Source organism: Mytilus edulis, chromosome 4, assembly GCF_963676685.1.
Source record: "Mytilus edulis chromosome 4, xbMytEdul2.2, whole genome shotgun sequence".
Lineage (NCBI taxonomy): Eukaryota > Metazoa > Mollusca > Bivalvia > Mytilida > Mytilidae > Mytilus > Mytilus edulis.
The window spans coordinates 25,952,432-25,967,874 of NC_092347.1; the positions used below are offsets into that span (position 1 = coordinate 25,952,432).

General features: G+C 32.4%; 1 protein-coding gene across 1 annotated transcript in view; it reads left to right on the forward strand.

The window, feature by feature from the left end:
- LOC139521783 (probable JmjC domain-containing histone demethylation protein 2C) overlaps nucleotides 1-15,443 on the forward strand; it is an 89,694-nt gene that overhangs the window by 59,999 nt on the left and 14,252 nt on the right. The window contains exons 7-12 of the mRNA XM_071315404.1: nucleotides 1,983-2,067; nucleotides 3,638-5,303; nucleotides 7,387-7,582; nucleotides 9,292-9,408; nucleotides 10,633-12,441; nucleotides 14,677-14,859. Of these exons, the coding sequence (XP_071171505.1) occupies nucleotides 1,983-2,067; nucleotides 3,638-5,303; nucleotides 7,387-7,582; nucleotides 9,292-9,408; nucleotides 10,633-12,441; nucleotides 14,677-14,859 (4,056 nt within the window). The remainder of the gene's footprint in view (nucleotides 1-1,982; nucleotides 2,068-3,637; nucleotides 5,304-7,386; nucleotides 7,583-9,291; nucleotides 9,409-10,632; nucleotides 12,442-14,676; nucleotides 14,860-15,443) is intronic.

A 15,443-nucleotide genomic window follows, 5' to 3' on the forward strand; every position in this document is an offset into this window, starting at 1 on the left:
ATCATTTATCTTCTGTAAAAAATAACGCATATTTCAAACGTCATCTAAAGTACAACTCCTGTTTCTCAATTGACAAAGTAATAAAGAAAATGTCTTCTTTCATCTTGAGAAGTAATAAAATTACAATTGATGGCATTTCCCCAATGGAAACCATTAAAACATGGAGGAAGTCATAATGGCAGATTATATTTAGCTGGAATTCTTTCTACATGTCTGTGTTAATGTAATTATTTTATGATGATGGTAACCATGTGTAATGCTTTCCTTCTACAAGGGGGGAAAACAAGGGTTTCTTTGTCTGGAAAACATGCTTTCTTCATTTATTTTTTAAATGTTTTGAAAGAAAGCTTTAATATTGTAGCTGTTATCTTACTCTACCATTAAATAAATTTTCCAGCATTTTTGTAGGAATTTTTTGTTGTATGTCGGCTAGTTACTGTGTTTAATCTATAACTAGTTTATCAGGAGGATTTATATGAACTTGATCAAGGTCAAATATCAGTTGTTGTTTCGGTCTACTTTGATAGATAGTAGTGTACACTTAAAATTAAATTTGTTACCCCTCACTTGTAAATTAATACTGGTACCCCTTCCCAGCAATATTTGCATGCTAAGCTAAATATTAGCAGTGATTTTGACATTACATACCATTAAGAGAAAACTGGATGATCAATAGATTTCTCTATGTAGCCATTATCCATTAAAATCATTTCCCTTGATGGAGAAAGTTTTATTGATATATGCTTGTCTCTCACTGGATTATACTGTGAATGTTTGATTATTGTATATGGCGTGGTTACAACCACATTCCATTTAAGGCAGTGACAAATGTCCGCTGTAATAAACCTAACACAGGACTAGAATAGACAGCTATCAAGCTTGTTTGTCATGAAAGATCTCCTTCATTTCAGGGGGAAAAAGTACAATCAATACTTCTCTATTAGATAAACTGTCTGAGATCTGAGGAAGGTATTATATCAGGAAACAAACTGATTGTTGATTGTAGAAAACAACTAAAAATAATCCACATCGGAAAATTGATAACGGAAATAAAAAAGGTCAATGCCCCTTATAATTGCTCATACAACATGTAATTTATTTTCATTTCATAACAGCATTCATTAGTTAAAAGAGGTTTTTTTTACTGGACTCGAGGAACAAAATAGTCCACTTGTTAAAGCAAAACTTTAGGTGGTCAGTAATTTGACCGAATAATAGGACAATCGCTATTTTGACAAAGTATTAAAATGTAGATTTGAAAGGAAGACAATAAATAACAAGCCAGTTCTAATTCTTCAATTTATCCCTTAACACAACAGACAAATATGTGTTTGTACTTTGTATAATATCTTTCCCAGAGGGCACTCCAACAAGACATGGTTGTCAGTGAAAAAGTATTTTGAGATCTTCCCTCCTGTTAATGTAAATTGATAAGTGAAGTGTTTGTCAGTTGCTCAAGGCATTTTCATGATAAAGAGAGGGAAGCCAAATACTTGAGATAAGAGAAGGAGATTATATGTGTACTCTTTGTGGGAGAGAATTTTAAACTTATGCCTGGTATATTTGTTGATTGGATTCATTATTTCTTTACAAACCATTGATCTTGATGTAATTACCTATTACAAGTTTACATAGCTGTAAACCTATTATGTAGATTTTATAGGTTTTTTAGTTGTATTAATGTGTTAATAACAACCTATGCCAGTTTGGCAGCTTGCCAAGTACAAGTTATTGTATGACATTTATCTTTAGTGGGAATAAATATCTGTTCAGTGAACAAGTTGAAGGACATAACGAAAACAGTTTACTTATTGTTTCAAATTAGTGAAGGTGGACCCATATTTTATAATATTGTGAGTTACATTTCAGCCTTTGGAGGTTAATTATCTGATTGTATCTGATTTGGTGTAATTAAGCATGATGTGTAATTAACCAACCAGTGGATCTGTTATTTTAGGAATCTTTTTTTATTATCATTCCAGATATCAGGTCAGATCATCACCACAGCCGATCAAAACAAGTCTGGAAAACCTCAACAAAAACCATCAATTACTGAACAACAAAAAGGTAAGCAAAATACACCCATTTATTGTTGGCTCTTGATTTGCTTACTTTTCTATTGAAGAAAGTTTTGTTTGCGTCATTCCTTTTAAAAAAGTACACTTTATTATTTGTATGTTATATAAAGACATTGACCAAGTTTTGGCTATTATTTGCTCAGATTACGCAATTGCAATTTTATCGATTTAAAATCTAATGGTATCAAGAAGTATAGCACATTAGAATTTGAGTATAATTCGAACATTAAAGCAGATGATTATTCTTTTGTTTGTGATTGAACAAATAATGTTATTGTCATTTGAAAATCAATGATTTTGTTTGTTTTCAAACAACCAAGGGAAATATGCTGATTCAATAGATTTTTTTTTTTTTGAAAATCAAAGTTTTTCTGAATTTTGATTAAAAGATTAAAGAAAAGAAAAATAAAATAAATTATTTTGTATTAAGTCACTCCTAGGCCGCATAGTGTAAAGACATTAACATATCTATCCTTTGTGTATTTGTTTTTATCACCAATATGTCGGTGAGGATGTTAAAAAATGAATTACTCAAATGCGCATCTGATAGACATCAAATATCAAATATTTTAAACATGAAAAAGGGAGATATTTATGTCAGTGTTCGTACATGTTGAAAAGAATTTATATTAAATTTAGTTTAATCAGAAGGAGATATTCATAAGGGATCTAATCAGCTTGTCTACCATGTAAAACATATTTAGGCTTAATTTTTGATAAGTCCTTAATTTTGGTGTATTAGTTTTGTAATCTCTTTATTTATTATTAAATATTGAATTCCATACACATATTATTAATCCGTCATGGTCACTCAGGCAAGGGATTTAATCAGATAATCCTATAACAGTACAAAGAAGACAAGTTTGAACAGGAATTGTACACGTTTCAATACAATCAGTTCTTTAAGGCATAAACATACAGATATTATGACAGTGTAAAAAACATACAGATATTTTGACAGAGTAAAATACGGCAGATATTTTGACAGTTTAAAGTAAGATAGGATTCTATTATAAAGATCAGGAGAAAGTACATTTTTATGGAGGTAAAAAAATTACTTATTAAGTGTTAATGGGAAAACTACCTTTTACGAAACAGGCAAGCCATTTATCTTTATTTTCAATGTTGAAACAAGTATTTACAATATAAAGAGATCTGATGCTATATTTAGCATATGGACATACAATCAGAGGAAGTATTACACTATTTATCAATTCTCTTTGAGCTTTGTATGGCTTAGTACAATCATCAAAATAAGCTTTCTTTGTTTCTTTTCATACTTGGTCTGCTGTTAAGAATTTGTTCAATATGACCGACTATAATAATGAAATCTGCATGACAGAATCAATACTAGCTTTTCAATATTCGTCCTTTCATATCAGAATGGCTATTCACTGTTGGTAATAACCAGTTTATTGATGTTTGAATGAGCAGGCTCAGACAAGGGATCGTGTGTATGTTTCAGGTAACACAATCAATGTTAAATATAGAGCTATCTTTTCAATCATTTTAATTGGTTGTGTTAAAGAACACTCAAAAGGTTTTTAATATCTTTTCAGATAAAAATTCTAGATCTTCAAAGCAAGATAGAAAAAGAAAATCAGAGCAAATTATCGTTGAAACAAAACCTGATGTGTCAACTGTAAATAAACGATCACGATCATTAGAGACAAGAAAGAATCGTGTAAATGAGGAAGTTAAAAAGGACTCTAATAAATCTACCGCTAAACCAGCAAATGTTGTGTCAAACTGTAAGTCTGCAAAATCAAAGGCAGAACCAATATCTGATCGAATAACACGTAGACAAGTGAAAGATTCTACTGTTAAATCACCATGCCAAACCAAGGAATCTAAACCCATCAAATCATCTAAATCAACTAAAGACAAATCTGTCAAACCTAATCCTACCAAGCGAGAGAGAGGATTAGATGACTGTGATAAAACATTGAAAAATTCTCATATTGACCAGGAGAAGTCAATTTCATGTGATATTACAAACACTAATTCAGTGCAAGTGAAAGAAGAAGAGAAACCAAAGACAGAAAACGAGGAAAGTGAAACTTTAATAAAAAGTGAAGACACTGAAAAATCTATTAGTGATGACATAAAACAAAGTGATAAAAATGAGGAAGAAAATACTTCTTGTGAAGTAACTGTGAAATTAGAATCAATTAAAGTGGAAGAATGTTCAGAGGATAATACAACTTCTGAAGAAAAGAAACAAGAAGAAGATAATATGCACTTTATGAAACAACGTTTGTTAGCAAACAACTCACAAGCAAATTCTCCGTCTAATAACTTGACAGAAAAAATCGATGTGAATCAATCTGTCACCGACCAGCTAACCAAATTAGCAAAAACCCAAACTCATTCATCTAATAGTTTTGAGCATCAAACATCCAGGAAATCAACATCGCCATCTACAAAACATTCAGAAGAAAACCGATATGATCATGTGAATGCATTTCAATCTCCGCATTATAATAACACAGAATTTAGGTCTAGTTCTCGTGCAAGTGAACATTCATCAGGAACTAGTGAGGATCGTAGACCTGGATCACGATCAGACAGAATAAAAAACAGTCCGTCATCAAGTCCATTAGTTTTAGACAAAACTGAACCAGTTCTCCCGTACAGGGATCCTGAATTAATGAAGAAAAACACAGTTCACAGCAATGTGCAGAGTATGCATCCTAAGATGCCTGCAGCCTACCCAGGCATGCCAATTCCACCACCAGCTAGTGCTATGCCTTCTGGGTCATCATCATATCAGTCCTCATTACAGAGATCACATCTCTCTTCATTGTATCATCCTTTAGCCCAGGTACCCGCCATGCCATCGCCGGGGATGGGTATAGACCCTGCCACATATGCAGCCATTCAACAACAACAACTTTTACAGTATCAATTACTGTTACAAAGGACTGCTACGGCTTACCCAGCCAATCTAACACAGCAACTTGAACTCTTGTGGCAGCAGAAACATCCGTCTACTCCAGTACCCCCGCACTGGGCTCTAAATAAAAACCAAGAAGAATTACTTCGTGATTTGTATGCTTTAAAAGAGAGAGAAATTGATAGGTATGATATCAAAAGGAGGGAAATTGCTGAGAGGGAACGCATTGAACAGGAACATTTGGAACGTTTAGAAAGGGATAAAATGGAAAGGGAACAGAGAGAAAGACAAATAGAAAGAGAAAGACAGGATCGTGAAAGAATAGAAAGGTAGGAAACAGTTTGTCTTACTATGCATTTAAAACTTTTATGTCACTAGCTACTGATTTATTATTTACGCTGACTAAATAAGATCTAATTATTTTCTGATAACACCAAGATCTCATTACCGCTGTAGGCAGACATTACTGCCTTGTACGATTTCCTTTGTTACAACTACATGATCAATAAGATCCTGTTATAAATGGTTTCTTCGTGAAAATATGTCAGACAAATATTGTCATTTGAATAACAAGCCATCATCTTTTAAAAAAAAAACCAGAATAATCCCTCATATGTTAATAAAGTTCATGATAAAAAGTAGCTGTGTGTATGTTTCTGCCTGGTAAATGTGTAGGTTGGTGACTACATGTCTATATAACTTGTGACTGATTAGAATCTTATACTAGCCTAAAGCAGATTGATTTTATGTGTACATGTGCAAATGAAACAATAAGTTGTTATTTATATAAGAACATTTATCATTGAAATTTATATTGTTATTTGGTTTATATGTTTGTAATGTACTAGGATACACTCTGATCTCCTTCAACTTTTTCATGATCTTTTGCTAAGATGTTTTGCAGCTCAGTATTGTTTACTGTACAATGTATGTTGAAAAAAGATTCAGAAACAATTAGTACTGATTTTTTGTTTTTTTTGTGTTCTCCATTAATCAACAAAAAATGAGACAAATTAGACAAGTGAGGAAGAGAAGTAATAAGATATATTTTAGGATAATTACCTATTGTGTTGTATGTTTATAACACTAACTGTCCAGACTTGACACTAATTAGTAAACTTAATACATTTTCCCCTGATGGTGAAATGTTATATAATCTAGTCATTACAAAGAATATTGATTATAGCTTTACAATGTTACAGGAATAAACTGTTAAGTTGGTATTAAATTCTATTGACAGTGTAATATATTGATTCCATTATTGATTTTCATGTTAAAACATTTGTTTGTAGTCTGATGTCATTAATTTACTTATTCACAACATTGGGTTTTTCCAGAACCATTGACATTTACAAGCTACTGTTATTAAATGTTCACCAAACAAGCCTGATTCCTATGATAATAGATAAACATTAATGCTGAATTGATTTTATTGAATTAGGTTCTCCACAACTATGTGTACTTAAAGTGAAAGATTTCTACTTGATTAATGACTGCAGACAATTTATGTAGGACTGGGTGATCTAAAAACAAAATTTATATTTTTTTCATTTTGACTCAGTGACAGTATATTGATTCCTTTAATTTCCTTCAGTGATATTGTAAATGTTGATCATTTTAAGGGATAGTACATATTTTTCTGTAATTGAATACCCAGTATTTTGTATAGTATAAGAACAATAAAACCTTTATGCATTGCTCCGAGTGACCTGTTAATTATGCACACAAAATCATTTAATGGTGAAATTTTTGTGGTGACAGTTAAAACCCAAATAAGATAAGAACACTGTTAGTATATAAAATTACACTCCTTGGTAAACCTACTCCGATTTAAAAAATCTCTATTTACGACAGAATCATATGTCTGAATATAAATAAGTGAAGTCTTCCTTGAAATGTTAAACATGCACTTCCTGACCTACTTGATCTGTTTCTTATCATGGTTAACCACCAAGTCTACTCAACCCACTTCTAGCTCTCTGTTTAATTTTATACCTGTATAAGGTCAAAGTAAACAACGTTTTTTTATCTGCGTAGAGACAGAAAATTGTCAAATAAAAGAAAGCATAAACAACATATTATTCTCTATCATTTCCAAAATTTTCAAAAAATCATCTTATGAAAATTTGGACAGAAATTACAGTAATATGTATTTGCTAAACTGATTTGAGACTACCACATTTTGTGCCTGGGCTAATTCAGGCTACCCTATCCTTGGAGATTCGTTCATTGTATAAACCTCAAGACAGGCATTCCAAGGAGTTAAAATGGCATTTAAGCTAATATTTATAATCTGCTCCAAACAATGCATTAGATAATGCTGTGCTTTGATTCACAAAAGAGATTTTGAGAAGTTGGCTGTTGTCTATGACAATTTATGTTTTGTACATGGTGTTATCTTTATATCTTTAGAGAGAAACTGGAAAGAGAAAGACAACAGGAGGAAAAAGATAGATTAGAGAGACAAGAAAGACAGAAGAATGAATGGAGGAGAGAACATGAACGGGAACAAAGAGTGGAAAGGGAGAGAATTCTGAAAGAATCCGCTGACACTTTAGCTGCTGTTGACAACCACTTTAAACAGTCTCTGATGTTAGCCAATCAGAAGGTAGGTTTCTGTTTCTTTAGTAGTGAATTTTGAGGCTTTTAACAGTAGCAGAAACAAATTTTTACTGGACAGGATTTTTAAGTATAGTAAATAGTGATGAGTGAAAACAAAAAAAATACTTGTGATTTCTCCTCTAGACCATTCTCAAAAATAAAAATTGTATAGAATGCACTATGAAAAATAAACAAAGGGAGGCAACAGATTTTTTTCAAAATTTTGTGTTGGTCAAATTGACCACAAAAGTAGTAGGTCTTTCTATAGAATTTTGTTAGATTGTCATATGTTGTAACAACATTTCTTTTCTTGCGTTTCATAACTCGAAATAGTTCAAGGTTTATTGTGTAGTAAACATGTGTGACAAAACTAAATCTGAAAGTTAGAAAGTAAATATTGTATATATTGACTTATCAATAAATCAGACTTCATATGTCTCTGTAGGGGTTTTATATCAAGTTTTATGGTGTTCAAGTTAAAATCAATTAAAGCCTTTTAAGTATAGAATATCCAATTCAGCATTTGTTCTGCTCTAGTGAATTGTTATTAGTAAGTTTGATTTCTATCATTGGTTTTACATTGAATGACTTTTCAATTATTTATTGGCAAATATTGTTATTAACAACTTGTATTTACACATAGCAATAATTAGATTCACAGTTGAAATGGAAGGTTTTTTCCTTGCCAAGTAATGGTGACATTTAAATAGTTATTAAAGGGAAATATGGTCTGAGGAGTTTCTATACATTGCTGGTTTAAATGCTCAAAGGTCACGAAATTGTTGAGAAATACTGGGTAATTAGATGGAAGTTTCTTTTTCTATGGAAGGTCTTAATCACTACATGTCCTGACACAAGTAATTAATACACAGCATAGCACATTAACAATGTATTTAGTTATTTTAAAATTCTTTAGAAGTGTACCCATCTCTTTTGTCATCTTTCAACAGATTGAAATTAAGATTTCCTGAGATAAATGGTCATGGTTAGACTGTGTGTGTTTTATGTAACCTGATTTGTACGAAGTTTAAAAATACCAAATATGGTGTTTGTTATTTGTATTTCAAGGTTAACTTCATGTTAGGTTTCACAACATGGCGTTTAGTTCTTTCATTAAGATACCTGTACATATAGACAAGATTTATCTTGTTTAGTTTTCACCTAATAAAAGAAAAACATGAGTGTTTATATATTTTGTCAGCAGGGACAAAACATGTCATAAGATCTAAATATGTATAATGATTTTATTCTGAATGATGGTTGTCTAATTTTATAAATATCTAACTGCAGGGAAATTTTACCTCCATTACACCTGCTTATTTATGGCATTGCATGTCACTGTAAGGTATCAATAGTCAGCTATTTAGTAAAAACTTGAACTATTTTGATATACCTAGTTACAATAGATGCCAATGTTTAGCTGTGTGTAAATGAATACCGTTCCTTATTTGATACAACTATGTATTGGCTGTTGACCAAATATTGTTGATGAGTTTATTTCTGTCTGACCTCTTCAATAAAGAAAGAAGATTTTTAGGTGTAATTCACTTCTATACAGATGTTGCATGTCTGTTTGAAGTCTGCTTGTTTTTGTTTATGGAAGCTTGAAAAGACTTCACCCGAATTCCCATTGATAATCTTCATGAAAAAAATAGATTAGCATTGATGTATGAAAAACAGATTGAGCTAACAATAATTTATTGTTCTTTCATTAAGGCTCAGTGGTCTGGACCATCAATAGTTCAAGGCACAGTAAAGCCACCCAAATCTGAGCATCATGGTATGGATAGGCGACAAGAGGCCACCAAATCTATGGAGGAAAAAATCAAACAGGTACGCATGCACCTAAATTTTTAGTTAGAAATTTGTATAATAATCATAAAAGTAAGCAAGGCCTCCTACTTGCTTCAACTCTGATTCATGCCTCAACACAGATGGAATCCATTAACCATTCTTTGTTGATATGTTATCACAAAGGAATCTTGATTGGTGAAAACAATATATTTTATGTACATAAATACTGTTTGGTTAGTTAAACTCATAAATATGTAAGACATTGACCTAATTCTTTGGTTCCCAGGGTATTGTTTGTTATCATTTGACCTTGAGATAGTACATACTACATGCAAATTATGACTGAATTATACATACTGAATACTGATACATATATATACAATGTGTGACTAAGCTGTGTACTTACAATTTATTTGTTACTGGAAGGTGGAAGTAGGGGTTAAAAAGAGTAGTATTTTCCCAGACATTAAAACTCTGTGTGAGATACTTAATTGGAGAAAGTATAATACCATCAGTAATGATAACATTTATGTTGTTCAAGTAAAAGGCATACTAATGAAAGCTCACAGTACAAAATAAAAAAAAGTCAAATTCGAAAAAAACACAAATGCTAGATCAATGGAAAAAAAACAGGCATTAAAAGATCCTTAGGGATTAAAGACTTTAAATTTTGCCATATATAAGAAGAGGACTGTGGTCTTAGATTGTTGAAAATAGAAAGAAAATCCAGAGAATTGTAAAAACAACCTAAAACCTAGGCTATGCTTCTTAAATTTGAATGATACTAATACAGTTTAATTAAATCGTTTCCTTCATAAAAGTTGTTTTCATTGAGTTTGAGAATCGTGCATCATTTGGTTTTGTTAATGTCATTTTGGTTGTTTTATTATTTGAATTCCTGTCACAATCCTAAATCAAATGTGTGATGGCAGTAAAATATTGGATTTAATCAAACTTGAACAAATTTAGAACCAATTACTGAAGATGGAAATGTATTTTTAAGGTGATTTGATTTATTCAGGAGTCTACTGCCCTAGAAATTTCAGCTCTATTAAATCAGTAATCAGAAAGTCCTTACTCATAATGAGTGGCAGAAAAACAGAAGGTTTGCTTCTACAGAAAGCACATAATCTATCTGCGTCACATTATTGACTGAATATATCCTATAATTTACATAAAAGCTGGAGTATTGAATAACATTAATGGCCTTACTATTGTAATTTATCTATTGATTCTTTGTAGTACATTGATTTGTTTTTGTAGGAGAAAGAGCAGCAGTTAAGACAAAGGCATCATGTAACTGAAGAACAAATTCGCCAGGAATATCTTCAAAGGGAGATGATAGAAAGAGAAAAATACCTGAAACATGTTAAAGAAGTTTCAATTAAACAAGAACAAAAACTAGAGAAAGGAACAAAAGAAGGGAAGGACATGTATTACCCTGGGTATCCCACTCCCTCATCTACGGCTAATATCAAACAGGAACCCAAATTTAGTTTGTTTGGTTATCAGCCGTTTCAACATTCCTATATTTCTTCAGAACAATTGCAATCATATGGACTAGGGGACAAACACAGAAAAGAGGAAAAAGACTCAAAACGTTCAACTGTGTCTGTTCCCCCACCATTGATCAAAGACAGCAAATCACATAGTTCTGTTATTGTTGATAACAGGATGAAATCAAGTAGTCCACGTCCTGCTCATTCTCATCATTCTACTGTACCGTCCACGTCTCCACGATCACAACCAAAACCAGCACATACACCAGACCGCCAGTACTCATCACTTACATCAGGCAGTCCCTTGGCTTCTCATCATCAGGATTACATGTCTCAGTCAATGGACTTGTCAGCTCATCGTGATAAACATATCCCTAGAAGTCATAGTCCCCTCCACATAGCTGACCCCCATCAGCTCTCAGCAGCCATCTCACAACCTCTTGACTACCAGCGTAAGCCCAGAGTTCAGTCTAAGTCTCCTGTGTCTTCCTCCTCTGTGACGGCATCAATTGCTCAGCCTCCAGTTACATTGACTGGTTCCATGGCTTACAGCTACAGCCTAATACAGCAAGGACTGGTACCAAATCCAATCTACTCTCAGACTACTGTTAAAGCAGCATCTAGTACTAGTGCTCAAGAAATCTCACCCGGAAGTCAGGGAGTTAAACGAAAATTCCACAAGGAGGGCAACAACAGAAAACGTCAGAAAGGAGAAAATTCCATGCCAATACCTAGCAGCAATAATTCCATTCCTAATACAACACCACAAATATTAACCAATCATTCACCGTACACAACAACCTCTAGTAATAGCAGCAGCAATACAATATCTAACATTACCTCACCATCAAATTATACGGCAGCCGGGTCAGGATTCATGGATAGTTTTAAAACTTTCGTAGAAAATGCAGTTCAGAATGCATTCTTCCAAGATCCTGATTTTAATAAGAATAAGAAAACATCAACAGCAACAACAACATCAAGTAGTAATAAGGGGTTGTCCCAAACACCCCCTGCTACTTCTATAGCACCCAGTACTGGTTTAGAAAATCAGGAGAGACGGAAGAGTGATCCCATTCAATTAACTCCTATGGCAAATGATGAGGCCACTTCATTGACTCTAAGCAGTAGTACAAGCAGCTTAAATAGCCAGGTGACTTTATTGGAAACAATTAATCGTGTTGCAAATGGACAATTAGATACAGACAGTGATACACTTAGTGCTCCTAGTCCCCCACCTAATGTCAAATCAGATTCATCACCCCACAAATCAGCAAATCATCCAAAACTGAAGAAAGCATGGCTTCAGAGGCATTCAGAAGATAAAGTCTCAACTAAAACTTCACCTCTTTTACATGATGAAAACTCTGAAAGTTCGATTAAAAGTGAAAAGAGTGTCCTCAATGAAAAAGGTGAAGTGGTCAAAAATTGTTATGTGAATTGTTCTTACATATCACCCAGCAAAGAAGGTGGATCCAAATCTCCAATTAGTGCTCTAAAGTTACCCAATGGTACTGGTAAGGAAGGAGATGAGAATGAATCTACAACATCAGCATCAGAGACAGAGACCCAGGTTAGTAGTGTAACGAATCAAGAAATCTAATCCTGTTCATACTTCTTTATATGTCAAGTATGAAACCCATCAACATACTCCATCATCATTTTATGAGGAATTGCTTGTTTATAGATTATGTAAGAATGAATTAAGGGTGAAATTATAACAAGATTATGAGATTAATAGGCTGCACAGATAAATCAGTTCTATGCAGGATGTGTGCTAAGATATATTCTTGGCGAATCAGGTTTATTAGTTTATTTGGCATTTTTGTGACTATCTACATACTAAAAGTCAGCAATTTACAAAAACATGGAAGATCATTTTACTGATATATCCTGCAATTCAATACACTGTAGCAGTTTCTGAGAAATGTGTGTAGTGCTGTCAGAATGTAAGTTGTAGAAGACGCTCCTGTTTATATTTGGATTCTTGTTTACATGATTATATTAAGTAGACCAGACTCGATGATGCAATATAGAGTGATAGGTTAAGGTTTGCCAGAGAAACTACACAGAAATATTTACTGAAATCTTGCCATCAACTACTGTTATTGTGCCAAAAAATGTCACTAACGTATTAGTTTATTGTTATAGAGATGTAATTATTAACTTGTCTGATATCAAAAGTCACGAATCCTATCATTACACAATCAAAGAAATTAGTTACAGGAGAAACCTGGGATTATTGGTTTTTAGGCTATTAACATTGTTTTGTGATTTAACGGTTGGCATTAAATGGAGAAAATAAATCTCCTATGATACGCATATGTTCTTAACGTATTTATCATATACAGTTATTTAGATTTGTGGTAATTATTAATGTTAATAACTCAATGATACCTGTTTTTAGGTTGGCACATCAGTTATAAGTGGTGTAATAAGTATCTGCATGTATTATTGATCTCTTATGAATAATGATACAATGGCCAATATCTTTTGTTAAAATAATCCCAGTGGACAAATGAGGGATTACTGGGGATTAGTTTATTTTCGTGGGTACCAATTTTCATGGTTTTAGGAAAACTTGCATATTGGTGAATATTTAATTTCTTGGTTTTTGCAAAGTCTACATACATTCCTTTAGAAAATTTGTAATTCCTTGAACATTTAAATTTGTGGTTCCCCTGCACCCAAGTAATCCAGAAAAATGAGCAAGAATAATTTGGTATTTATTAACCTTGACTGACGGAAGATTGCCAGTATAAAGTTTGGTTAAGTGATCATAGAATGTAAGTAATTAGATGTGCTACACAGACAGACCTAATTACTTGGTTAAACTTGTGTTTGATTGGCTGCCATCGCTACAGGGATTAATTTACCACCTGTTTTGTCAAGATTTTGTTTACTTCACCTAAAATCTAGTACAAGAAATTATAAACCATACTCTGCTCGGAATTTAATTAACAGCTGAAAGTACAAGTAAACAAGAAATTATAAACTATACTCTGCTCAGAATTTAATTAACATCTGAAAGTACAAGTTAATCATTATATAAATCTCTTAAACATGAATAATGTATGGCGGGTTCCATTTTTAGTTATTTTATACCAGAATAGGTTATAAGGGCCATCGTAGGAATGAATCCATTGCACACAAACATGACTAGACTGTGAATGTGGTGTATGTCATTAACACTTGAGATATTACAATGTTATAAAGGAAGGAGATGACATCCTGTGGTTTTATAGATAATCTACTTTACTGCTTGTTAAGTATAAGTACTTTAATAAGAGGAAATATCCATACATTAAATATTTTCCTGCTTAGCCCTAACAAATAGCATCAGTAATTGTAAACCCTTATGGGAACCCCACAACCTACTTTTGATGATGACTAAGAACTTTAATAAACATACAAAAAAAATGGCTTCTTTATGTCAAAATTTGACAAATTTGAATTTTACTACCACATTAATTGTTGTGTGGGTTATATAGGACCTTTAATTTTCTATCCTGGAGTCATTATTAGATAACATCACAAATATTTGCTGAGAAATTTACCACTTAATACTATAAATGATAATCCCTGTTAACCTTTCAAGGTTATTGTTAAGTACAAAGCAATTCTAACTTATGGCTGCCATTTTGCTTGCCTGGTTTAAAAGGTGGATGTTTTCTTATAAAATGTTATGTTTGCTCCCATATTTGTTTATTTAGTTTAGCATTTGATCTTTCTAAATGCTCAATGTATCTTCTTAATTCTGTCTATCTCATTCCCGAAAATATTTGAACAATTTTACTGCAAATTTCAGATCACTGATGGTACCTCTGGAAAAAAGCGTACCAAGACAAAAAGATTAAATCCTAAAAAGAGCAAAGTAGATTCGGATGATAGTAGCAGTAGTATAAGTGCTCCAAAACGCAAAACCAAAAAACCAAAAGATTCCAAAGAACCAGTCATTGAAAATCTGACCAAACCTTCACTACCACAACCAGTAAGTTCTTACACAGAAACAGAATAGAATATCAATTTATTTTATGATTGTTGTGTAAAATTATATAAGCTGACATAGGCTTAAGTCTTTTAATACCCTTTTGAATTTCAAAACCTTGAGGCTTTCTTTATAGTCAAGCAAGCATGACATTTGAATTTTAAAAAACCTATTGAGTTATTTAAAGTATAATAATTTGTTATTGAATAAATATGTATAACTATTTAAATGGATTTGTGAAACATAACAGTTCAATTTAAAGTTATTTATTATGATTCTTGGCTGATTAAACATGTTGTTTGGTATTTGAGAACAGTAAACGTATTGATATTTCTATTCTATAATAGTACAGGCCATTTAAACCTGAATGATTTTCTAATTCCCATTAAGCAAACAAAGTGTATAAAGAATATGGATTCTGTCTGAGTGTTCACCAACCTAGAAAGACTGATAAAATCCTCCCAACTATTGTGTAAATTATTAATCTTTATTGACCTAACTTTTAATGAAACCTTGGGGGATTTAATATATAGTCAATCAATAGGGGGAGTTTATAGCATAGAAAGATGAGTGTCCAAATGTTATTA